Here is a 27706-nt window from a genome sequence, read left to right as displayed (position 1 = left end):
CATTGTAAGTATATTAAGTCAGTTCAGTACTGTATTGAACTGATTGTTTCCTTTACCCATTCAAACTTAAAGAAAAAATAAATAAATAATAATCCCTTGGGTGAAAAAGCTCACTTCTTGCAGACAGCACATTAGGATATCCTGGCCACAGTCTACTTCAGTTAAAGAAAGTTTTCTGCACTAGTGCAAACCATATTACATTCCAATACCATATTTAGTAAATTAGTTTGTTTTGCCTCAGATCACTACTGCTGTTTCTAATTATTTTGGGGTACCCCATTATCCTTTTCTAGAGGTGTAGATTTTGTGAAATCCCTTCTCCCTACTCATCATGGAACTGGGCCAGACCAGCCTATCAACCATTAACAGCATTGCACCTCCAGAAATAACATCCATCCTTTACTTATTGTAAGGATAAAAGGCAGATGATACAGTTGTCTTTAACCAGTTTCAGATCACCTAAGAAAGACAGAGATTTTAATTTACTATGAAAGAAGAAATAACTTACCCATTTTCTAAGAATCCAGACTCCCTAGAAACTTCTAAACGAAACTGTTTCTCAGTACAGATGCTCCTCTTGTGGCTGCCAGCCCTTAAATGAGATTAGGGAGGGGTGGGGCTGGGCTCCACCCCTTCTGGTTGCACAGGTAAATTGCTTGCACCTGTGCTTCTAGGATTGGTCATGTCTTTTCACTAGGTGTTTAATCACTGGTTCAGGCTATGACCTGATGGTTTCTATAATCTTATTTTCCTAGAACTTATTATAGAAGTTATTTTGTGTTTTCTTTAACTCAAGATTTAGTTATTTTTTCTGGCTTCTTTTTTAGTTTTTCTTACCTTCATTTATGGGATGCTTTCAACCTGACCATTTTGCTTTCCTGTTAGTTCTCAAATTTAAACTTTATTTCCTAATTTTTATACTTTTGTATATATGTATGTACATGAAGTCAGAAATACATTATTAGTAGAGGTGAACACCAATGTTATCTGGATGAGAGAAGTTAGTTCTTCCACAATTCAATGTATTCTACAGGCTATTTATTATTCTGTATAACATCAAGTGAATTACTTTTCAATATGCTAGTTTTTTAAAGTTAATCAAATTATGAGAATACATTTCTTCTGTATAAGCACTCAAAAACCAAGGAATTTTTTTTTCTGCTCATCTACAAGGTTTAGATTTTCTTTTAATAAAGCTCTATATTGTCATCTAGAATTAGTGATTCATACTTGTATTTGGTAACTTTCAGTTTCTAGAATCAAGAGTCTATAAGATTATTTGTAGATATGCAGTTTTAAATCTTTTATTGGACTTTGCTGGTTGAAAATGCAGTTTGATTGCAATCTTAGAACATATTTCACTAGTTTAATTACATTATCAGCATTCTCAGTCATGCTGTACCAGAAACTAAGAAGTCAATATCTGATCCTTATCTCAAAAGTGCTTACAAATTAAGTTTAATGCTAGATTTACATAGCACGTTCTATCCCTTGTCCATGGACATTTTTTCAGCGGTTTGAAAGCCTCTAAGTTCCTATAGTTGCCTGATGTGGGGTTCTTGTTTTAGCTCTCAACAGATAAAACAGTAAAACTTCTGAATATTTTGGAGAAGAATATCCAAGATGGATCAAAGCTTTCTACATTACTTAACCACGTGAGTTTTGAATTATGTTATTTCATGCTATTGTTTAGCATAAGATTTTTTTCACCAGAGTCACATTTACTGGTAATTATAAACACTCTGTGTGTGCAGAAGGAATTCGATTTTATATATGTATGACAGATGGCTTGGATTATTTTGTAAAATAATTAATAAGTTAAATTTCTGTGGAAGAAATATCCAGAATGGTTGTGCAGTGCTGACAAATTTTGTAATTTTCAGCGTTTCAAAAAGCTCACAAAAAGTATAAAATAATTTACAATATGTTTTTAATAAGCTCGGGTGATATGTATTTGCTTAGTGTTTCTGCTATTCTGACCACTTGGAGGCATAATAATTGCCTATACAAGCATGTATCAGTTTGCTAATCCAACCATGCTGAAGTCGAGTTTACAGAGGATGCACGTTAGAACTACATTTATTCACTTTTTGAGAATTTGAGCATTTGCTGAATTGTGTATTTAGTGGCCACTTTGTTTTATGATAAAAACTAAAATGTAATAGTAAAGTATAAGGAAAAAAAGGTATATAGTTCAATACGTTAGAATGAATATATATTTCAAAATTATTTCTAATTCCAAAACATTCTTGTTTAAGCTTGGCTTTATAGTTGTAATAGGGGTAGCAAATATAAAATATTATTTATTTTATATGAGGTCAAAGGCAATTCTTCTTCACTTGATGCAGCCTAGGAAAGCCATGAGGCTGGACGCCAAGGTACTAAGCAGTAATCTTATGGTATTTTACAGTGCAGTGAAGATACTCCTACTGTCATGTCAGAATATTATTAAAAGGAAAAATGCACTTGCAGATAGATTTTATTCACTAAATTAATGAGCAAGAAATTAGGATTTAAAACTACTTGCTTGTGGGGTTTTTTATGCCTCCTTTGTGCAAGGAACATATGACTTAATTATTCCATGCAAAAGATTTACAGGAATTTGCAGGTGTTTATAGATTATTATTATTTTTAATTATTATTATTTTAATTTTAAATATATATATACCATTGTCAACAGTTCCACCCCAGTTCCATGACTAAATGGGGCAGAAGAACCCATGGACCTATGCCCTGAGATAGGGGGAAGGGGGTAGGGAAAGGGTAGGGAGATGGGCCTAAAAACAAATTTGTATCAGCAAACTAAGGGAGAAAACTAATTTACTAAATATGATAGCAAAATGCAAGATAACATAATATAATTGGAATTAAAGCTAGTAAATCAAATAAAATGGAAAGAGAGTGTCTTACTCTAATGCTGAAGGTAAGACAGCTAGGGAGCATACACCACAGAGATGAGTAGTAAAAAAAGGGGCAATCTTGTGACTCATGAGCAGTTTTATCTTTTCTTTTGAATGAAAAACAGAACAGTGAAGTCATCTCCTGGGAGATGTAGTTCTCTTCTGTAAAAGGTACTCTGGAAGTATCTACAGTCCAGAGAACTTCAGCATTAACTGTTTAACTCCCAGTGCACTACATGATGTTATGATGTGGAATATTGATAACAAAAATCATAAAACCACGAAAATTGTATTTGTAATGCGCTGCAATACTTTTAGATTGTCTTACCCTAAAGGAAAAAAAGTTGATAGTTAGACATTAGTGTTTCGCCAACTTTGCAGTCATTGAGTATGGCTATATCTTGTATCGGAAACGTTATTGGAAATTCTCCCTGGTTTTGCTATTGGTAATATTATAAACAATATTTCAATAATGCTGGATGTTCATAATTACTCCAGTTTGCTTTTATAACTTGTTCAAACATAGAAGAACAAATTCTGTACCGCATGCTAAAACTAAATGGATGTATTTTATAAGACAGTTTTAACCCATTGATAGTAGATGAGTTAGCTGTGGAGGAGTTATTCTCATGAATTTCATGTGACTTGTAACAGTCTTATTGTGTGAGAATTCCCTCTAGTGGTGAAAAGTAGACTCGTCAAAGCAGCCAATTGTGTGCATAGATGAATGAGTTCAGTTTTTCTTAAGGTACATCAGTTTTAAGTAGAGAATCATAGAATCACCAAAGTTGGAAAAGACCTACAAGATCATCCAGCCCAACTGTCCACCTATCACCAATAATTCTCACTTAACCATGTCCCTCAATGCAACATCCAAACATTCCTTGAACACCTCCGGGGTTGATAACTCCACCACAACCCTGGGCAGCCTATTCCATTGCCTGACCACTCTTACAGAGTAAGAGTGCTGAGTACAGAAGGACAGTTACTTCCCTGTTCCTGCTGGCAGCACTACTTCAGATACAAGCCAGGATGCCATTGGCTTTCTTGGCCACCTGGGCTCACTGCTGGCTCATGTTCAGCTGATCACTGACCAATACTCCCAGATCTGTTTCCTCTACGCAGTCTTCCAGCCACTCTGTCCCAATCCTCTAGCGTTGTATGGAGTTCATGTGGCCAAAGTGCAGGACCTGTCACTTAGTCTTGTTGAACCTCAATATAGCAGAATGTAGCAGTTAACCTTCATAGAAAGCTTCTTTATGTTTTACCAGAACAATAAAGTGAGAAATAAAAGACTTGCAGCTTAGGGAGACATACTGCAAATGTTGCTAGTAAAACAATTAGTAAATCAATAAAACTCTTCTTGTTTCTGTCATGGTTTTGTAATGTTGCTGTCAATATTCCACATCATAACATCATGTGCAGTATGGATCATTAAAAAGTTCATACTCCAGTTCCTTGGAATAACAACGTCCCGAATACTCATCTCTCAGAAGAAATCTACATATCCCAGAGGACTTCGCGGTCAGAGATAAGTCATGTTAGGAGGACATACATATAATCTCACTCCCACGCTGGAGCTCTCTCTCTTGGACTCTCAGAGAGTGGGAAGCGTTGCATCTGTGTCGCCTAGAGTTCACAGTAGGCCTCTCGGTTTTTGGGGACTCTCTCTCTCTGTTTTCTTTGTTTTCTTAGCCTCAATCATATTGTATTATATTGTGTTATCTTGTACTCCAATATCATATTTAGTAAAATAAGTTTTCCTTCTTAGACTGCCACTGCTGTTCTCTTCTCCCATTCCCCTTTTCCCTTCCCTTTCGGGCTGGGGGCCCTACGGGGCGGCTGCCCCCTGACACGGGCACAGATAAATCTAGGTAACCTGTGACAGATTTTGGTGCAGAATGCGGGCAAAAGCTGCTGTTTTTTCGCATTTAGAACGAATCTCTCTTTGCTCTCAGAGAGCTTCATTAGATTCGTTAGGGGAGTGTTATCTTTTCGTAGCTGCTCACTGAGAACGTGACCTTAAAAGTCCAGGCGAACTGTCAACATACAGGGGTAGCTGTAAACTCTGAGCATTGCTATCTTGCTTTAGTAAAAAAAAAAAAGGGATTTCTCTCTCAGAACACAGCTAGCTAGCTCTGACTTTTACAGCTCCTGCCATCTACTACCAGCTATGAATCCACTCTTCATTCCAGCTGCTTGGTTTAAGGGACTGAAAGCAGTTATGATCTTCTCAACGTATTGGCTGATTATTAACGTCATGCTTTCTTGTTGTGGAATTCTGTTCATATATAATCAAATAAGGGCACTGATGGAGACACCTGCCTGGTACTTATATGCGATGTGTTATAATTTGAATTTTGGCACTTACATGCCAGATGGAATGGCTACTTTTACAAACACTTGCATCCAAATGGAATCGCTAATTTTACAAACACTTGCATCCCAGATGGAAAAGCCAATTTTACAAACACCACGTTGTTCAATCCAGTGTACAGGCTATCTTCTCAGATTGCCACACACTTTTTGAAAATAGAGTTAATGTTCATGTTATCAGTCTCCCTGAATGTACTCCAATACATTCGTTCTATGAGGAAGTCTCCTCCAAAACCAGAGAATGCTGACTGGCAGGAAATATGGAAAGGTTTAGGAAAAATCTTAGAAGTGTGGGGACCCACTGTGTCATGGGATTTCACTCTTGAACACCTGAGGGACACTGAGAAATTGAGTATTTGAGTCAGGGATGGTGCAGCTTACAGAGATCTAAGGAGGTAAACCTTATTTCGGGTTTCGCTTAAGCTCACTGTGCTCTGTGTAATACTGTTCTGGAGAGAGAGTGTTTCCGATGTGAGGTTCAAGCCAAAAATTAAATCCCCAAATCAACTACGATCAGTCACAGGAGGCACCAGTAACAATATCAGTTGCCCCTGTGGAAGGCAAGAAATGGAAAAAGGTCTCCTTGCGTCTAGAACAAAAAGAAGGAAAAGCAGAGGAGGAGGCAGCAGAAGATCCAGGTGCCGGGTCTGGATCGGCACTGTGAAAGGCTAAAGGAAAAGCTAAGAGGCATGAAGAAGAGAGTGATGAGGAGGAAATCTCTGTTACTGTTCATCGACCTCTGAAGTTGACTGAAAACCAAGGCTCAAGAAAGGAGTTTACACGGCATCAAAACGAAGGTTTCCTTGCTTGGGTGATTCACTGCTGGAGCAGCGGGGCCAACAGCTTGTCTCTAGATGGTAACGAAGCTCGCCAACTAGGAAGCATTGCCAGAGACCAAGCTATAGACAGAGGGATTAGCAGATGTTTGGATGGAGCTGCCACCCTCTGGGACCGGATGTTAACAGCCGTGAGGGAAAGGTACACGTTCATGCATTCTTTGAATCCTCATATTATTAAGTGGGATACCACTGAAAAAGGTGTCCAGTACCTGAGGGAAATGGCCGTGGTGGAAATGTTGTATGACCCTGATCCACAACAAGGCTGTGATCCTGAGAGAGTGAGGACCAAGCCTAGCATGTGGCAGAAATTCACAAGTACAGCACCAGAAAGATACGCACAGACACTGGTAACAACGTTTGGAAGATACGAGGACCAACAGAGAAGACACCTAGTTTTCGAACTGATTATGACACTTTAATACTATGAACAGCAGCTCCCCCCGATGTGCGCCGCAATTTCTGCCATCTCACGAGTAGAAGACCGACTGGATGAAATGCACAAGAAACTGTTTCCATCGACTAATTGTGACAAACCCGTACAAGTATCAGAAATGTTCAATTAAGATCAGAACAATCAAGGAAGTCTACTGATGGAGCTGATCAAACTTATTAAAGTTGATGAACAGTACTCCCCACATGTAAGGTCAATGAGGAAGTGGCATGACCAGCCTACTCTTGTACTACGAGCACGGGTGAGAGAAATACAAAACAGACCAACCACCAATACAGCTGCTCCAGTTCCCACAGGTAATGAATAGAGGGGCCCTGCCCTCAGACAGGGCGGCGAGAGAGATAAAAGAGTTTATTGGACTGTGTGGATTCAATGGCCTGGCACATCAGAACCACAGAAATATAAGGCACTGGTGGATACCGGTGCACAGTACGCTCTAATGCCCTTGAGTCATGAAGGGACAGAATCAGTCCATATTTCTGGAGTGACTGGGGGCTCTCAAGAATTGACTGTGTTAGAAACCGAAATAAGCCGCATTGGTAAAGACTGGCAGAAGCATCCTATTGTGACTGGCCCAGGGGCTCCGTGTATACTTGGTATTGATTACCTCAGAAAGGGGCATTTCAAGGTTCCTAAGGGGTATCGATGGGCCTTTGGAATAGCTGCTGTAGATATGGACAACATTAAGCAGCTGTCTGTTTTGCCTGGCTTGTCAGAGGACCCGTCTGTTGTGGGGCTGCTACGAGTAAAAGAGCAGCAGGTACCGATTGCTACAAAAACAGTGCACTGATGGCAGTACAGCACCAACAGGGGTTCCTTACTCCCTATTTATGATTTGATTTGCCAGCTGGAGAATCAGGGAGTGATCAGCAAAACTCACTCACCTTTTAACAGCCCCATATGGCCAGTGCGTAAAGCCAGTGGAGAATGGAGGCTGACAGTAGACTACCATGGCCTGAATGAAGTCACACCCCCACTGAGTGCTGCTGTGCCGGACATGTTAGAACTCCAGTACGAGCTGGAGTCAAAAGCAGCCAAATGGTATGCCACCAGTGATATTGCTAACGCCTTCTTCTCTATTCCTTTGGCCGCAGAACTTAGGCCACAGTTTGCCTTCACCTGGAGGGGCATTCAGTATACTTGGAACCATTTGCCCCAGGGGGGGAAACACAGCCCAACCATTTGCCATGGGTTGGTCCAAACTGTACTGGAACATGGTGAATCTCCTGAGCACCTGCAGTACATTGATGACATTGTTCTGTGATGCGATACAGCAGAAAAAGTTTTCATGAAAGGAGAGCAAATTATCCAAATTCTTCTACAAGCCGGTTTTGCTATTAAGCGAAGCAAAGTAAAAGGACCTGCCCAGGAAATTCGATTCCTCAGTATGAAGTGGCAGGATGGACATTGTCACATCCCAACAGAAGTGATTGACAAAATCATTGCCATGTCTCCACCTACTAGCAAGAAAGAGACACAGTCTTTCCTGGGCATAGTGGGCTTTTGGAGGATGCACGTTCCAAACTACAGCCTCATTGTAATCCCCCTTTATCAGGTGACGCGGAAGAAGAATGATTTTGCACGGGGCCCTGAGCAGCAGCAGGCTTTTGAACAGATTAAACAGGAGATAGCCCGTGCTGTGGCCCTGGGGCCAGTACGGACGGGACAGGATGTAAAGAACATCCTCTACACTACTGCTGGAGAGAAAGATACCACTTGGAGTTTGTGGCAAAGAGCCTCAGGAGAGACCTGAGGCCGACACCGGGGATTTTGGAGTCAAGCGTACAAGGGGTCTGAAGAGTGCTACACTCCAACTGAGAAGGAGATCTTAGCCGCGCAGGAGGGTGTTCAGGCTGATTCCGAAGTAGTTGGTACTGAAACGCAGCTTCATCTGGCACCTCGACTGCCAGTACTGAACTGGATATTCAAGGGAGAGGTTCCCTCCACCTATCATACTACTGATGCCACCTAGAGCAAGTGGATTGCGCTGATTACACAACGAGCGCGGATGGGAAAACTCAGTTGTCCAGGAATTTTAGAGGTGATCATGGACTGGCCTGAAAGTAAAAATTTTGGAACATCACCAGCAGAAGAGGTGTCATGTGCTAAAGAGGCCCCACCATACAATGAACTACCAGAAAATGAAAAGAAATGTGCCATGTTCACTGATGGATCATGTCGTATTGTGGGGAAGCATCGCAAATGGAAAGCTGTTGTGTAGTGCCCCACACGACAGGTTGCAGAGTCCACTGAAGGTAAAGGAGAATCAAGTCAGTTTGCAGAGGTAAAGGCTGTCCAGCTGACCTTCTATGTTGCTGAACGGGAGAGGTGGCCAATGCTTTATACTGACTCATGGATGGTGGCAAATGCCTTATGGGGGTGGTTACAGCAGTGGGAACAAAATAACTGGCAACGGAGGGGTAAACCTGTTTGGGCTGCTGAACTGTGGAAAGACATTGCTGCCCGAGCAAAAGATATGGTTGTAAAGGAGCGTCACGTGGATGCACACGTGCCCAAGTGTCAGGCTACTGAAGAACAACAAAACAACCATCAGGTAGATAATGCTGCCAGAACTGAGGTGACTCAAATAGACATGGACTGGCAGAACACGGGTGAATTATTTCTAGCTCGATGGGCCCATGAGACCTCAGGCCATCAAGGAAGAGATGCAACATATAAGTGGGCCAGATTCTATGGACACTATTGCGCAGATTATTCATGACTGTGAAACATGTGCCATAATTAAACAAGCCAAGAGGATGAAACCTCTCTGGGGAGAAGGGCGATGGCAAAAGTATAAATATGGGGAGGCATGGCAGGTTGATTATATCACCTTGCCACGATCTTGCAGTGGTTTTATGTGCTTACCACAGTGGCTTGAAACATATGCAGTACCCCATGCTACTGCTTTAAACACCATATTGGGTCTTGAGAAACAAGTCCTGTGGCGGCATGGCACTCCAGAAATAATAGAATCAGATAATGGGACACATTTCAAAAATTTCCTTATAAATACTTGGGCCAAAGATCATGGCATTGAGTGGATTTATCATATCCCCTACCATGCACCAGCTTCTGGTAAAAATGAATGATACAATGGGTTCTTGAAAACTATGTTGAAAGCAATGGGTGGTGGAACATTTAAGCACTGGGAAAAGCATCTGGCAGAAGCCACTTGGTTAGTCAATACCAGAGGATCTGTCAATCGTGATGGTCCTAGCCAATCCAGCCCCCTACGTACTGTAGAGTGAGATAACGTCCTTGTTGTACATGTAAAGAACATGTTGGAAAAAGCTGTTTGGGTCCTTCCAGCCTCTGGAAAGGGTAAACCTCTCCATCAAACTGTTTTTGCCCGGGGACCTGGGTGCACTTGGTGGGTGATGCAGAAGGATGGGGATGTTCATTGTGTACCACAAGGGAGTTTGATGTTGGGGGAGTGCAGTCTGTAATTCTATGTATATATGTATATATTTACACGTGTAGTGCATTTTAGTTATTATAGTTATACGTTTAATTACATTACATTTAATTGTACTATTTAGTATATCATATATCATAGTTTTATATACGTGTATATATGTATGTATATTAAACATGATGTAATAATGTAGAATAAGGGGTGGAATGTCATGGTTTTGTAATGTTGCTGTCAATATTCCACATCATAACATCATGTGCAGTATGAATCATTAAAAAGTTCATACTCCAGTTCCGTGCAATAACAACGTACCGAATACTCAGCTCTTAGAAGAAAACTACATATCCCAGAGGACTTCACTGTCAGAGATAAGTCATGTTGGGAGGACATATATATAATCTCGTTCTCTGGCTGGAGCTTTCTCTCTTGGACACTTGGGAAGCGTTGCAGTCATTTCTCCTAGAGTTCACAGTAGGCCTCTTGGTTTTCGGGGACATTCTCTCTTTATTTTGTTCCATTTATTAGCCTCAATCATATTGTATTATATTGTGTTATCTTGTATTCCGATATCATATTTAGTAAAATAAGTTTTCCTCCTTAGATTGCCATCGCTGTTCTCTTCTCCCATTCCCCTTTTCTCTTCCCTTTTGGGTCGGGCGCCCTACGGGGTGGCTGTCCCCTGTCACGGGCACAGGTAGATCTAGGGAACCCGTGACATAGGTAGACATGTCTTAGCTAGACATTCTGCAAATGTTGCTAGTAAGACAATAAATCAATAAAACTATTCTTGTAGCATAAAGGAATGTGCTTGTATGCGAGTTTACTATAATGTCATTATATCATACTTGGTTCGGATAAAAATGTGTCTTTTTGTTTACACTGTCCCATTTTTCTTGCCTGTTACAGAACAATGACACTGAAGATGAAGAGAGATTATGGAGAGATCTTATTATGGAGAGAGTGACAAAATCTGCTGATGCTTGTCTTACTGCTATCAATATTATGACATCACCAAATATGCCTAAAGCTGTATATATTGAGGATGTAATTGAAAGAATTATTCAGTACACAAAATTTCATTTGCAGAACACTCTCTATCCTCAGTATGACCCTGTATATAGAGTGGATCCTCATGGCGGTTAGTATTATTTAAACATTTTTTTTACATTGTTTCCCCTTCTAAAATTGTTATTTTGTTATATTGTATGATGATGCAACTGATATGACTTCCCTGAAGATTTTTATATGCAACTATTATGCTGATAGTTCTTTCGTATCAAATACAGTATCTCAATTAATGCTTTTTGCTATATTGAGAATGATGAAATGTAGAGTAAGATAACAAATGTGTCCTCTGAATAACTTAATACTTTTAATGTTTAGGTATACTGAAATGAATGTAGTGTCAATATAATCATTTAGACTAAAGTATTTAGAAGTTTGTCTGAAGTTTGTCTTCTGTGTACAGCTATTATGTGTATAAATAAGCCATTTGATAGTCATAGTCTGTTTGTATAATGACTTTTATTGGTGAAAATTATTTTGCATTTAGTGTTCTGTGGTCATATACATACATCAGGGATCTGATAAATGTGTACAAATATTTAAAGGGAGGTGGGATGCAAATGGATGAGACCAAACTTCTTGGTGCTGTATGGTGTTAAGACAAGGAGTAATGGCCTAAAACTTGAACATAGGAAGTTCCATACTAACATGTAGAAGAACTTCTTTATGGTAAGGGTGACAGAGCAGTGGAACAGGTTGCTCAGAGTCGCCTTCTATGGAGGTATTCAAGACCCTTCTGGATGCCTACCTGTGCAACCTATTGTAGGGTACCTGTTTCAGCAGGGAAGTTGGACTTGATTATCTTGAGGTCCCTTCCAACCCCTATGATTCTGGTATCCTGTGATATCTTCAGATGTGAGTGTCCAACTTCATAACTGTTTAAAAAATCTTGGATTCAGATTTCAGAAGAATTATGAAAAATTAATGTCGTAAAATTCTTGCTTTTAAGCTGATACTACTAAATACTTTTTTTTTCCCTGTAAAAGCTGCATATAGAACTGTTTGTGGGACATTTTTGAGAAAGCAATCATCTTTCTAGTATGTGGTGCAACTGAAACACTGAAAAAATTAATGAAAATATTTTTTATTTTCTAGGTGGTGTTTTGAGTTCAAAAGCAAAACGTGCCAAGTGTTCCACCCACAAACAAAGAGTTATAGTGATGTTGTATAACAAAGTTTGTGACATTGTCAGCAGTTTGTCAGAGTTGTTAGAGATACAGCTTCTTACTGATACAACTATTCTTCAGGTATTTTTTATCAGAATATCAAACTCCTGTCTGAGAGTGTTGTGGGTTTTTTTGTTTCTTTCTTTCTTTTCCCAAAGAGACTGTAAGGTGTGATTATGTCAATAACATAAAATATGAAATCAGTACAAACTTTTTAATAGCTAAAATTAGACTGACTAGTCTGTAGTGTAGTATGTGTGCTTTCCTGCAGAAGAGAACAGGAAGATAACATTTCATGTTCAAATCTTTAGTGGCTTTTATTGTACATTTAAGAAAAGTTTAACCTGATTGTATTCAATTTGCAAATAACATGAAGTAACGTATTATTGAATAACTTATCCATTTAATCAATAACCTGCTTGTAAAATTGCATGAATATCAGTTTGTCAGATATCCTTAGAATAGTTTTTTTCCATTCATAGGTATCATCTATGGGAATAACACCATTCTTTGTAGAAAATGTTAGTGAACTACAGTTATGTGCCATCAAATTAGTGACTGCAGTAAGTAATTTTTAAATTTGTGATTTCATGTTCCTGTGCATCTGAGAGTTTTTAGAACATTTATATAGGCTGTATTTTTAAGGTAGACAATTGGAGCTTAGAACTGATTTCATTTAATGTTTTTACAGTTTGGTATCATAATCTAAGAACAGTATTAAATCTGCTTGAGTTGCTCCTATTTCCTGTTGAGTTTTCTTTTTCTATAGGAAGAATTAGCCTACTTGAACAAGGAACTTCCTGAATTATTGTTATGTGGTTTACAGTGTAAACACAAACCCCTTTCTCTTACCTGTCCTTTGCTGTGTAAGAAATCCTAGCAATATGATTTTCCTAATTTCCTTTAAGGTTTGAATACATGCAATGGAATGAGCTATAGAACATCAAAGTACTTTTGTAATAGAATAAGTTTTTCTCCTTGGAAGAAAAAATAATGGGGAAAATAAAATATTATTTCAGGAAAAATTCAGTGCAACGTATGTGTTAGTTCAAGTGGAAGTTTTCTGTCTTTTTAAGAATGATACGCTCCAATACTTATAAAAGGAATTCTGCCTGAACAAAAAGCAAACTCTACAACTTTGACCACATAAATTGAAAGAACATTGCATGTCTGGCAAATATTGAAGACTAAGATATGAAGTTAAATTAATTTATCACTTATGTTCTAACATTGTGTATTTGTTCGTGTTAGTTGATTTATGCTAGCATAGGGTTTTGCTATATATACTGGAGTCAGACAGCATGACATTTTGCTATTTGACTTTCTTATACAGTTTATTTCTACCATTAAGAGAAAACGCTAAATTATACAGTATTTTTAAGAGCTATTACACATTTGTGTTGTTAAAGATTTTTAAAATATTTGAATTTCATAATGTATTTTATAAAGAAATGCTTTGAAATAAAAACAAAATAATGAATTAAAACCAAGGTATTTGTTTAGTGCCACGTGAAGTGCATAGTACTATATATCATTTTAACAATAAATTTATCAATATTTTATGTAACAAATTTTTAACAATCATATGACTGTTAAATAGGTCTTCTCCAGGTATGAAAAACATAGGCAGCTAATACTGGAAGAAATCTTCACTTCCCTTGCAAGACTACCAACTAGCAAAAGGAGTTTAAGAAACTTCAGGTAATTTTGGACATAGATTACTATCTTGTAGATGGAAAAATTTACAGTTTTGTACATTTGGGATTTTAGATTTCAGTATTAAAATTTCTTAAGAAAAATTACAACTTCAAAAACTGCAGTTTTTTAGATGTTGATATTTCAAAATTTCTACAGTGAGAGCAGAATTTCCTTACAAATTTCATAGAATCATAGAATCACCAAGGTTGGAAAAGACCCAGAGGATCACCCAGTCCAACCATCTACCGATCACAATAGTTCTCACTAAACCATGTCCCTCAACACAACTTTGAACACCTTCAGGGTCACTGACTCCACCACCTCCCTGGGCAGTCCATTCCAGTGTCTGACCACTCATTCAGAGAAGTACTGTTTCCTAACGTCCAGCCTGAATCTCCCCTGGTGCAGCTAGAAGCTATTCCCTCTAGTCCTATCACCAGTTGCACCAGAGAAGAGGCTGACTCCCAGCTCACTACAACCTCCCTTCAGGTAGTTGTAGACAGCAATAAGGTCTCCCCTGAGCCTCTTCTTTTCCAGACTGAAAAATCCCAGCTCCTTCAGCTGCTCCTCATAAGACCTGTGCTGCAGACCCCTCACCAGCTTTGTTGCCCTTCTTTTAACACGCTCCAGGGCCTCAATGTCTTTCTTGCAGCGAGGAGCCCAACACTAAACACAGTACTCAAGGTGCAGCCTCACCATTGCTCAGTACAGGGGGAAAATCACTTCGTGTTCCTGCTGTCAACACTGTTTCTGATGCAAGCCAGAATGCCATTGGCCTTCTTGGCCACCTAGGCACACTGCTGACTCATCATAGTATCATATCATCATAGTCTCATAGTATCGTACGGGTTGGAAGGGACCTTAGAGATCATCGAGTCCAACCCCCGGAATTCAAGCCTCCTGTGTAGCAGAGCGGCACTTCTAACACTTGTGCCACAGGGGGGATTCGAACCCAGGGCCTCTGGTGTTGCAACGCGGCATTCCTACCACTTGCGCCACCGGGGCACACTGTTCAGCCAAGCATCAATCAATACCCCCAGGTCCATTTCCTTCACACAGTCTTCCAGCCACTCTGCCCCAAGCCTTTAGCACTGCCTGGGGTTGTTGTGGCCAAAGTGCAGGCCCTGACACTTGGTCTTGTTGAACCTCATCCCACTGGCTTCAGACCAGCTCTCCAGCCTGTCCAGATCCCTCTGTAGGGCCTCGCTACCCCCAGGCAGATCCACACTTCAGCCAACTTGGTGTCATCTGCAAACTTACTGAGGGTGCACTCAATGCCCTCATCCAGGTCATCAATAAAGATATTAAAGAGGACAGGCCCCAGCACCGACACCTGGGTAACACCATTTGTGACCAGATTTATCTTATAATAGTCACTGTTTATTATGTCATTGTACTTGGTTACAAAAATAATTGCAATATTTAGTCTTGTTAGACTTCTCACTAGGGATGTAAATTGAGTATAATGCTAGTGGTCATTCAAAGGGATTTTTGTTGGAAAATTGTTTATTCTGTTTATTTGGAGTTAGGTAATTCATTTCTCAAACTTAATAGGACAAATCAGGGTGGATTTCTTTGAAGATATTTTCAGAGCATTCTTTCCGAGAATGAAAACTAAGCTAATACTTCTTTGAATGCATTTTTTTTAGGAACTGCTCAGCTCACTTCATGTTTTAAATGTTTCAGCTGGATTTCAGAGCATCTTTTAAGTAATGGGTTCAGGTTGAGTCTGGGAGATAATCTGACCTGATTTCAGTTAAAATTGGGATTCCACACATTAGGTGATTCTAAAACATTTATCATTGTTGTTGGCATTCATTTCATTCCTTGCTTGTATACAGCTTTCCCCTAGAGATAGACAAATTGTCAATGAAATAGGTTAACCAGTCCAGGGTGGATAAACTGGAAATACACAGTAAAACAAATGCACTGAAACTTTTAAGTAAAATTTAGTGACTGTAATATTAACATGATTGCTTATGCTTAGTATTTCATGTTGTTTTAATTATAGACATCAAAAACATCTAGCAAATAGGAATGTGGTAGGCATAGGACCTTAATTGTTAGATACTCTCTTTGAATTAGGAACTTTGCCAAAAGGAAGTCACCATCTCATGTTTGTAGTGATTACACTATTTATCTATAGAATTCTACCTTTTTTATGTTAAAGGACATTTCTATGTCTACAGTCATGAAGAGGACAGGTTAAAGAAAATTTGATACAAGAAGATGTTCTGTAGATTTTCAGCTGCTGAGATTCACAAATATTCTGATAATCATCTGTGGGCTGTTTCAGTTCATCTCTCCTACCAAGAATAATATTGTTTTTGTTAGACTCAATCTTTCACTTCATGAGAGAGGAGCAAATGACTAAATAAACATCTAGAACAGATATCTAGCTGTGGTAAAAATTTTTATAAATCTTAAAATTATTTAAGACCAAAAATAATTGTTTTATTTTAATGTTAACACTATCCTTTTCACGTTAACAGGTTAAATAGTAGTGACACTGATGGAGAGCCTATGTATATTCAGATGGTAACGGCACTAGTTCTGCAGCTTATTCAGTGTGTTGTGCACTTACCATCAGCAGAAAAAGATTCTAATTCAGAGGAGGAATCGAATAAAAAAGTAAGGAAAATTTTTTGTTTGTTTGTTAAATACCCATAATATTTTAATTTTTTGTACAGGAATGCCTGTGTGCTTGTGGGTATAATGCCTTATGATGGTGCTCTAGTAAGCAGATGACTTAACTTTGCCATAATTATTTGATGCATGAGAAATGCTGATCTGGAAATCATATTTCTGTGTATGCTAAAATATTAGACTAATAAATCTTATCTTTAGGTGGATCAAGATGTGCTTATTACTAATTCATATGAAACAGCCATGAGAACAGCACAAAACTTCCTTTCTATTTTCCTTAAGAAGTAAGTACTTTTACATTCTTTAGTGTATCAATGAAGCCAGATCTGAATGAAATATACCATACCTTGAGACAATAACTAATTACTTCACAATGCTAAATACCTACTAGTAAAGTTACTTTTAACAATATATTTTATTAGATCACTGCGAAAGAGAGAGAAAGAGACAGTAGTTTTTGTTTTTTTTCCCTCTGGACAAAACTATGGCACAAAAGTTTTACAGAGTGTACTTCATACATTTAAGAATCTGTCTGATAGTTTATCTAGGATTATTTTATCAGGTGTTATTCATCTGAAGCATGAAAGAGAAGGGTGAATAAATATTTGAGTGGTCATTGAGTCAAAAGGATGACTAAAGAGAACCTAAAATCACTTTCATTTAGCTAAAGTTAGGAATGTCAGTAGCTGGATAGGAGAAAAAAATAAAATATACTTAAATAATCAAACTAAGAATTTTTAGAAAAAGTCCTGCAGTTTTTATCATGTTAATTTCTACTCTTAAGCTGAGAGACTGTTTAGAGAGCTAGTCATCTTTCTGTGCTTCTGGTATCATTAAAGAAGGTAGGAATGTCATATATAAGTGAAACTCTATCAGATATGTTCTTTTGAATTTTACATTCTGATTTGGATCTTGAAGAATATAACTGAGATGTCTTATCACTCTGAAATAAGTAAGTCCAGGCATAGAGCCTACGCTCAATACCTACTGAATACACCACTCCAACTTTGAGGTTCAGAATTTTACCTACCTTGTCTATCCTCTTTTTTTTTTTTTTTCTGGATAAACATACTATTTATTTATTTATTAACATCAGAGGAAAAGCTTTAAGTGGCTCCTAAATTTGCTTCCATTATGCATTTTCTTCTAAACAGGTGTGGTAGTAAACAAGGGGAAGAAGATTATAGGCCACTGTTTGAGAACTTCATTCAAGATCTTCTTTCCACAGTCAATAAACCAGAATGGCCAGCTGCAGAATTGCTGCTTAGCTTATTAGGAAGGCTATTGGTAAGGTATTCTTGTTTTTAACTATGAAGACTTCTTTATTTGAGTTTCAGCTGTTATAATAATACTTTTTGATTTTTGATAAACATATGCATCGTTTAAGGATTTTGTTGTGAATATCCCTATTCTATAATGTATAGTTGATAAAATTTAGGTCAGAAGATCATTAACAACTGGAAGCATTCAAGGCCAGGTTGGGTGGGGCCCTGGGTTGCCTGATTTATTGGGTGGCAACCCTGCCTATGATAAGGAGGTTGGAAGTAGATGATCCTTGAGGCTTCTTCCAACCTAAACCATTCTATGATTTTATGAATCTCAGCTGCATAAATACACATTAAATTAATTACATATATTAAAAATAAAAAATGTGCTCTGTTTTTCTTAGGTTCATCAATTCAGTAACAAATCAACAGAAATGGCTTTAAGAGTTGCGTCACTTGACTATCTTGGAACTGTAGCTGCAAGACTGAGGAAAGATGCAGTCACTAGCAAAATGGATCAAGGTTCTATAGCCAGAATCCTCAAACAGGTGAGATCCTATGCCAGCTGGATTGAGTTGGATAGAGATGTATCCATTCAAATATTTGAAAATCATAAAGAGGTTCTTAAAAACAAAAGCTCCACTAAAAAAAACAAACAACTGGCATGTGGAGAATCAATTTTCATTGTTCATACTTTTGAATCAAACATGTTCAGTTTACAAATATTACATTTTTTAGTTTGCCATTGTCTTTTTTGCAATACACCCCCAGTAATCATATTAAGAATTTAATGACAGTGGTAGAAACTTTTTTACTGTGGCAGTAGGAAAGGTAATAATGGAGTAACAACATCAGTTGAATTCTATTTTGAAAAATTAAAAATAGATGTGTGTGTGTGTATATATATATATATATATAATTATATTTTATATGTATATACATAGGTTGCTCTGAAATTATACCTCCTATTTATTTCCATAAAAAGTGCAACAGCTACAAAGAGCACAACACTGTTGACTGGAACAAATTCTCAACTACAAAACAGTACTTTTCAATGTAGTCAACACTATTAGCTATGAATTTCTGCCAACGATGAACAAGAGCCTGCATGCTGTGCTTGTACAAATCTGCATGGCCATCCAGAACATGACTTTATTCCACATTGCTGAGGCCACTGCTGGAATATACCACCCACCGTTCACTGTGCTCACATCCACTGTTTGATCTCCATAGTCATTCAGCAAGTATCAATGAATGTCAGTGGTGCCATATTTTACCACATGGAGGAATTTGGTGACACACTTTTGCTTCATACCTACTTCCATGACAGACGCCATTTTGTCAGACTGCCCCTCTGCTGCCATCTGTCATACAGTAACAAAATAGAACAGGATATTGGCAGGAAGGTTAAGCTTCTGCTGCCATAATGGCAACATCATAAAATAGGAGACTTTACTTTTGGAGCAGCACTAGCCATTTTTGCCTCTATGTGCTAGTAGGTTATATGGTAGTGATTTTAACAATTCTCCATCAGACTTCATAGGGAAATATTTTACAAGTGAAGTATCTTTTTTCTTCTCTCCAGAAGTTCTAATGGTATTGAAAGAAATTCCAGAATAATGCATATGCAAATGGTGACCTGTTTTGGTTTTTTTGTCTTTTTTTTTTGTTTGTTTGTTTTAATTATTTTTTTTAACACCATCGGGCAGTAACTAGGCATTGGCATCTGCAGAAAATGAAATTGCTTTGGGAAATTGAGCACTAAACGCATTTTTTCAGTTGTTCAAGAAGCTTAGCATCAATGATGGTAGACAGTACCATCCATACATTATGAAAGATATAAATTCAGGGGTAGCTGTAAACTCTTGCTTTAGTAAAGAAAACAAAGAAATTTCTTTCCCTCTCAAAGCACAGCTAGCTAGCTCTGACTTTTAGAGCACCTGCCAGCTACTGCCAGCTGTGAGTCTGCTCTTTATTTTAGGAGCACTGCATAGGGGATTCAAAGCCATCATGTTCTTCAGAACTTATCAGCTGCTTCTTAATTTTTTGATTTCTTGTTATGGAATATATGAATTATACAGCCAAGTAAGGGCACTGATGGAGACACCTGCCTGGTACTTCTATGCAATGTGGTATGATGCGAATTTTGAAACTTACATCCCAGATGGAATAGTTAATTTTACAATGGATGATTTCACAATTGCTAATTTCACAGCAGCTAACTTTAAAAACACCACGATGTTCAATCCAGTTTCCAGGCTTTCTTCTCTCACAATTTTCGAAAACCAAACCAGTGTTCATACTCATGTTCATACTCATATTCATGTTATCAACATCAATATCAATGAATGTACTCCAATACATTCGTTCTATGAGGAAGTCTCCTCCAAAACCAGAGAATGCTGACTGGCAGGAAATATGGAAAGGTTTAGGAAAAATCTTAGAAGTGTGGGGACCCACTGTGTCATGGGATTTCACTCTTGAACACCTGAGGGACACTGAGAAATTGAGTATTTGAGTCAGGGATGGTGCAGCTTACAGAGATCTAAGGAGGTAAACCTTATTTCGGGTTTCGCTTAAGCTCACTGTGCTCTGTGTAATACTGTTCTGGAGAGAGAGTGTTTCCGATGTGAGGTTCAAGCCAAAAATTAAATCCCCAAATCAACTACGATCAGTCACAGGAGGCACCAGTAACAATATCAGTTGCCCCTGTGGAAGGCAAGAAATGGAAAAAGGTCTCCTTGCGTCTAGAACAAAAAGAAGGAAAAGCAGAGGAGGAGGCAGCAGAAGATCCAGGTGCCGGGTCTGGATCGGCACTGTGAAAGGCTAAAGGAAAAGCTAAGAGGCATGAAGAAGAGAGTGATGAGGAGGAAATCTCTGTTACTGTTCATCGACCTCTGAAGTTGACTGAAAACCAAGGCTCAAGAAAGGAGTTTACACGGCATCAAAACGAAGGTTTCCTTGCTTGGGTGATTCACTGCTGGAGCAGCGGGGCCAACAGCTTGTCTCTAGATGGTAACGAAGCTCGCCAACTAGGAAGCATTGCCAGAGACCAAGCTATAGACAGAGGGATTAGCAGATGTTTGGATGGAGCTGCCACCCTCTGGGACCGGATGTTAACAGCCGTGAGGGAAAGGTACACGTTCATGCATTCTTTGAATCCTCATATTATTAAGTGGGATACCACTGAAAAAGGTGTCCAGTACCTGAGGGAAATGGCCGTGGTGGAAATGTTGTATGACCCTGATCCACAACAAGGCTGTGATCCTGAGAGAGTGAGGACCAAGCCTAGCATGTGGCAGAAATTCACAAGTACAGCACCAGAAAGATACGCACAGACACTGGTAACAACGTTTGGAAGATACGAGGACCAACAGAGAAGACACCTAGTTTTCGAACTGATTATGACACTTTAATACTATGAACAGCAGCTCCCCCCGATGTGCGCCGCAATTTCTGCCATCTCACGAGTAGAAGACCGACTGGATGAAATGCACAAGAAACTGTTTCCATCGACTAATTGTGACAAACCCGTACAAGTATCAGAAATGTTCAATTAAGATCAGAACAATCAAGGAAGTCTACTGATGGAGCTGATCAAACTTATTAAAGTTGATGAACAGTACTCCCCACATGTAAGGTCAATGAGGAAGTGGCATGACCAGCCTACTCTTGTACTACGAGCACGGGTGAGAGAAATACAAAACAGACCAACCACCAATACAGCTGCTCCAGTTCCCACAGGTAATGAATAGAGGGGCCCTGCCCTCAGACAGGGCGGCGAGAGAGATAAAAGAGTTTATTGGACTGTGTGGATTCAATGGCCTGGCACATCAGAACCACAGAAATATAAGGCACTGGTGGATACCGGTGCACAGTACGCTCTAATGCCCTTGAGTCATGAAGGGACAGAATCAGTCCATATTTCTGGAGTGACTGGGGGCTCTCAAGAATTGACTGTGTTAGAAACCGAAATAAGCCGCATTGGTAAAGACTGGCAGAAGCATCCTATTGTGACTGGCCCAGGGGCTCCGTGTATACTTGGTATTGATTACCTCAGAAAGGGGCATTTCAAGGTTCCTAAGGGGTATCGATGGGCCTTTGGAATAGCTGCTGTAGATATGGACAACATTAAGCAGCTGTCTGTTTTGCCTGGCTTGTCAGAGGACCCGTCTGTTGTGGGGCTGCTACGAGTAAAAGAGCAGCAGGTACCGATTGCTACAAAAACAGTGCACTGATGGCAGTACAGCACCAACAGGGGTTCCTTACTCCCTATTTATGATTTGATTTGCCAGCTGGAGAATCAGGGAGTGATCAGCAAAACTCACTCACCTTTTAACAGCCCCATATGGCCAGTGCGTAAAGCCAGTGGAGAATGGAGGCTGACAGTAGACTACCATGGCCTGAATGAAGTCACACCCCCACTGAGTGCTGCTGTGCCGGACATGTTAGAACTCCAGTACGAGCTGGAGTCAAAAGCAGCCAAATGGTATGCCACCAGTGATATTGCTAACGCCTTCTTCTCTATTCCTTTGGCCGCAGAACTTAGGCCACAGTTTGCCTTCACCTGGAGGGGCATTCAGTATACTTGGAACCATTTGCCCCAGGGGGGGAAACACAGCCCAACCATTTGCCATGGGTTGGTCCAAACTGTACTGGAACATGGTGAATCTCCTGAGCACCTGCAGTACATTGATGACATTGTTCTGTGATGCGATACAGCAGAAAAAGTTTTCATGAAAGGAGAGCAAATTATCCAAATTCTTCTACAAGCCGGTTTTGCTATTAAGCGAAGCAAAGTAAAAGGACCTGCCCAGGAAATTCGATTCCTCAGTATGAAGTGGCAGGATGGACATTGTCACATCCCAACAGAAGTGATTGACAAAATCATTGCCATGTCTCCACCTACTAGCAAGAAAGAGACACAGTCTTTCCTGGGCATAGTGGGCTTTTGGAGGATGCACGTTCCAAACTACAGCCTCATTGTAGTCCCCCTTTATCAGGTGACGCGGAAGAAGAATGATTTTGCACACGGCCCTGAGCAGCAGCAGGCTTTTGAACAGATTAAACAGGAGATAGCCCGTGCTGTGGCCCTGGGGCCAGTACGGACGGGACAGGATGTAAAGAACATCCTCTACACTACTGCTGGAGAGAAAGATACCACTTGGAGTTTGTGGCAAAGAGCCTCAGGAGAGACCTGAGGCCGACACCGGGGATTTTGGAGTCAAGCGTACAAGGGGTCTGAAGAGTGCTACACTCCAACTGAGAAGGAGATCTTAGCCGCGCAGGAGGGTGTTCAGGCTGATTCCGAAGTAGTTGGTACTGAAACGCAGCTTCATCTGGCACCTCGACTGCCAGTACTGAACTGGATATTCAAGGGAGAGGTTCCCTCCACCTATCATACTACTGATGCCACCTAGAGCAAGTGGATTGCGCTGATTACACAACGAGCGCGGATGGGAAAACTCAGTTGTCCAGGAATTTTAGAGGTGATCATGGACTGGCCTGAAAGTAAAAATTTTGGAACATCACCAGCAGAAGAGGTGTCATGTGCTAAAGAGGCCCCACCATACAATGAACTACCAGAAAATGAAAAGAAATGTGCCATGTTCACTGATGGATCATGTCGTATTGTGGGGAAGCATCGCAAATGGAAAGCTGTTGTGTAGTGCCCCACACGACAGGTTGCAGAGTCCACTGAAGGTAAAGGAGAATCAAGTCAGTTTGCAGAGGTAAAGGCTGTCCAGCTGACCTTCTATGTTGCTGAACGGGAGAGGTGGCCAATGCTTTATACTGACTCATGGATGGTGGCAAATGCCTTATGGGGGTGGTTACAGCAGTGGGAACAAAATAACTGGCAACGGAGGGGTAAACCTGTTTGGGCTGCTGAACTGTGGAAAGACATTGCTGCCCGAGCAAAAGATATGGTTGTAAAGGAGCGTCACGTGGATGCACACGTGCCCAAGTGTCAGGCTACTGAAGAACAACAAAACAACCATCAGGTAGATAATGCTGCCAGAACTGAGGTGACTCAAATAGACATGGACTGGCAGAACACGGGTGAATTATTTCTAGCTCGATGGGCCCATGAGACCTCAGGCCATCAAGGAAGAGATGCAACATATAAGTGGGCCAGATTCTATGGACACTATTGCGCAGATTATTCATGACTGTGAAACATGTGCCATAATTAAACAAGCCAAGAGGATGAAACCTCTCTGGGGAGAAGGGCGATGGCAAAAGTATAAATATGGGGAGGCATGGCAGGTTGATTATATCACCTTGCCACAATCTTGCAGTGGTTTTATGTGCTTACCACAGTGGCTTGAAACATATGCAGTACCCCATGCTACTGCTTTAAACACCATATTGGGTCTTGAGAAACAAGTCCTGTGGCGGCATGGCACTCCAGAAATAATAGAATCAGATAATGGGACACATTTCAAAAATTTCCTTATAAATACTTGGGCCAAAGATCATGGCATTGAGTGGATTTATCATATCCCCTACCATGCACCAGCTTCTGGTAAAAATGAATGATACAATGGGTTCTTGAAAACTATGTTGAAAGCAACGGGTGGTGGAACATTTAAGCACTGAGAAAAGCATCTGGCAGAAGCCACTTGGTTGGTCAATACTAGAGGATCTGTCAATCGTGATGGTCCTAGCCAATCCAGCCCCCTACGTACTGTAGAGTGAGATAACGTCCTTGTTGTACATGTAAAGAACATGTTGGAAAAAGCTGTTTGGGTCCTTCCAGCCTCTGGAAAGGGTAAACCTCTCCATCAAACTGTTTTTGCCCGGGGACCTGGGTGCACTTGGTGGGTGATGCAGAAGGATGGGGATGTTCATTGTGTACCACAAGGGAATTTGATGTTGGGGGAGTGCAGTCTGTAATTCTATGTATATATGTATATATTTACACGTGTAGTGCATTTTAGTTATTATAGTTATACGTTTAGTTACATTACATTTAATTGTACTATTTAGTATATCATATATCATAGTTTTATATACGTGTATATATGTATGTATATTAAACATGATGTAATAATGTAGAATAAGGGGTGGAATGTCATGGTTTTGTAATGTTGCTGTCAATATTCCACATCATAACATCATGTGCAGTATGAATCATTAAAAAGTTCATACTCCAGTTCCGTGCAATAACAACGTCCCGAATACTCAGCTCTCAGAAGAAAACTACGTATCCCAGAGGACTTCGCGGTCAGAGATAAGTCACTGGAGGAGGGCATATATATAATCTCGATCCCATGCTGGAGCTCTCTCTCTCTCTCGGAGTCTTGGAGAGTGGGAAGCGTTCCAGCCGTGTTGCCTAGAGTTCACAGTAGGCCTCTTGGTTTTTGGGGACATTCTCTCTTTATTTTGTTCAATTTTTTAGCCTCAATCATACTGTATTATATTGTGTTATCTTGTATTCCGATATCATATTTAGTAAAATTAGTTTTCCTCCTTAGATTGCCACCGCTGTTCTCTTCTCCCATTCCCCTTTTCCCTTCCCTTTTGGGCCACGCCCTATGGGGTGGCTGCCCCCTGTCACAGGCACAGGTAAATCTAGGTAACCCATAACAAACTTAAATGTTCTTTACAGGAAAATTAGTATTATCCTATTCTGTAAAAAGGTTTTATGTGCTATGTGTGACTAAGAGAAACTTTGTTTAATCTCAATTTGCTTCTTTATTGCTACAGCTCAGAGAGGTTTGGGATCAACCTCTGTAAGTTTTCCTTTTCATAGTCATACCAAATATTTTTACCAAGGGTTATTTTTTTGTTGTTTTCCATACCTTTCTACTGTTGTCTATATTTTCATATTTCTTTTCATTTGACTGTTTTGCCTTCTATCCCTTGTTTACCCGAGAAGTCACTGTTTTCAGTATTTTATTATTAGTAAGACAACTAACAAAGATTTTTAAAGATTAAACCTTGTGTCAGTCTGTATGATTTCAGCCCTTTTTTTCTCAGTGATTGCAGCGTTTGAGGCACGGACTCAGATGTGAACAATCCAAATCGTTTATTACAAGTTCTCACATCCCTTATATACCTTCATAAGTTTTGTTTTCTAACTTTCCCATCCGCCCTTACAACTTTCCCAACCACCTTTACATGTGAACAGAGCATTCTACAAAACACTTTTCAATTGTCCATGCAGGCACATATCCAGTCAGAGCTGTGAGTCCCTTCTCCTTCCAGAGGTGTCCTTGGTTCTCATGCTGTTTATCTTGCTCCACAGCTGCTGCTCTGAACAGCTTTTCTTGTATTCCCACAAGTGATGAAGAATCTTCACACAAGATAATAGAATGAAAATAAATCAATCAATCTGTTTTAAAACCAGTCTTAATCTGCTTTTAATTTATTTATTTTTTAAGACTTTGGAGTTCTAAAGTCAAATTTTATTTAGCTTGTATGCAGTTTATGGGGAATTGCTTAAAAAACTGTTAATGTTCTGCAGTTATCAAAACTAACTTCACCGTATTTCATAAGTGGACATACAGATTGTCAGATGATAATTACCACTGACTGAACAATACTGTATTTTATAACTATATTTCTCCTGACAGGTTTCAGGAGGAGGTGATGAAATTCAACAGCTACAAAAGGCTTTGCTGGATTATCTAGATGAGAATACAGAAACTGATGCATCATTAGTGGTAAACTTCAGCTTTCTGATCTTAAGCGTATATAAAAATAATTTCAGTAATATGTCTCCTGAAATAAATGACTTTCAGTCATATATATTAGTGCTTCAATTTAAATTGTCACTCCAACATACTGTTGAGCATCTTTTCCAAAATAAGGTTGATGCATTATTAGACTTACTTAATCTCATTATAAATTATTAATATTATATCTGTTGGTTTTGGTTTTGGTTTTTATGCATTCTACTGTATCTCTCCAGTTTTCTCGGAAGTTTTATATAGCTCAGTGGTTCCGTGATACAACTATGGAGACAGAGAAAGCAATTAAATCTCAGAAAGATGAGGATTCATCTGAAGGAACTCATCATGCAAAGGATGTTGAGACCACAGGACAAATCATGAACAGAGCAGAAAGTCGCAAAAAGTTTCTTCGTAGCATCATTACAACTGCTGCATCTCAGTTCAGTACATTAAAGTATGTTTCAGTACTGCTGATATTTTCATTAACCATGTATTTGATGTTTTTAATTATGTTTTAATAAACGTATCCTAATTAACATACTGAATTTGTTGCAGAATGAATTCTGATACTGTGGACTATGAAGATGCTTGTTTGATTGTTCGCTACTTGGCCTCTATGAGGCCGTTTGCCCAGAGCTTCGATATTTATTTGACACAGGTAAACTGTGCCAGAAGTCTTAGTAGAGTAAAACACAGTTGGTTTTTTACTCCAAACACATTTGGGGTAGTGTGAAATATCTGTTAATCGTTGAACACAAATATTTAACAGACCATGGTAACACCACATGCTTTAATTTTCTGTAGTGATGCCATAAGTGCTTATTTCTCTTGCATGCATTTCATATATCACATTGTGCATATGTTATTTTTGTCTGTGTATGTACATTGCAAAATCATTAGATGTAAACAGTAAAAGGATAATTAAAATGTTTAAATGTTCACAGTTTCTATATGATGCATGCTCTTTTGATAGTGCTAACTCATGAAATGTGTCTTAATTTGATTTGGAAATATAAGCCAACTTGATCATTTGCTTGCACAAGTGCATGCTAGAACCATAGTGAAACCACATCTGAACTGCAAAATTAGAGGTTTAAGTCCCTTTACTTTAAGTGAACATATGGGCTCTCTATAAATCCTGTTTGAAATATTCTTAGAGGTGGAGCAAATCCTAGCAAATTTCCATGCTCCAAGTGATCAGTGC

General features: G+C 39.3%; 1 protein-coding gene and 2 pseudogenes across 12 annotated transcripts in view; all 3 read left to right on the top strand.

Moving 5' to 3' along the window:
* The window catches only part of LOC146754699 (nipped-B-like protein), a 251490-nt gene that overhangs the window by 184500 nt on the left and 39284 nt on the right, over positions 1-27706 (top strand). For all 12 annotated transcript variants that reach the window (XR_014939007.1, XM_085527742.1, XM_085527738.1 and 9 more), the window contains 12 exons: positions 1569-1655; positions 10891-11122; positions 12145-12296; positions 12698-12778; positions 13816-13916; positions 16406-16544; positions 16761-16843; positions 17714-17846; positions 18229-18372; positions 26404-26493; positions 26742-26956; positions 27058-27160. Coding sequence is in view for 11 of the 12 variants with exons in the window: in XM_085527742.1 (XP_085383868.1) it covers positions 1569-1655; positions 10891-11122; positions 12145-12296; positions 12698-12778; positions 13816-13916; positions 16406-16544; positions 16761-16843; positions 17714-17846; positions 18229-18372; positions 26404-26493; positions 26742-26956; positions 27058-27160 (1560 nt within the window). In the remaining variant the exon portion in view is untranslated. The remainder of the gene's footprint in view (positions 1-1568; positions 1656-10890; positions 11123-12144; positions 12297-12697; positions 12779-13815; positions 13917-16405; positions 16545-16760; positions 16844-17713; positions 17847-18228; positions 18373-26403; positions 26494-26741; positions 26957-27057; positions 27161-27706) is intronic.
* LOC146754702 (uncharacterized) lies at positions 2361-9935 on the top strand (annotated as a pseudogene).
* LOC146754701 (uncharacterized) lies at positions 18917-21373 on the top strand (annotated as a pseudogene).

The sequence above is a fragment of the Coturnix japonica genome, chromosome W (genome assembly GCF_054131305.1).
Source record: "Coturnix japonica strain WE chromosome W, WE-NBRP24, whole genome shotgun sequence".
NCBI classification, from domain to species: domain Eukaryota; kingdom Metazoa; phylum Chordata; class Aves; order Galliformes; family Phasianidae; genus Coturnix; species Coturnix japonica.
The sequence above is the reverse complement of the archived record's forward strand: the minus strand, read 5'-3'. Positions and strand labels throughout refer to the sequence as shown.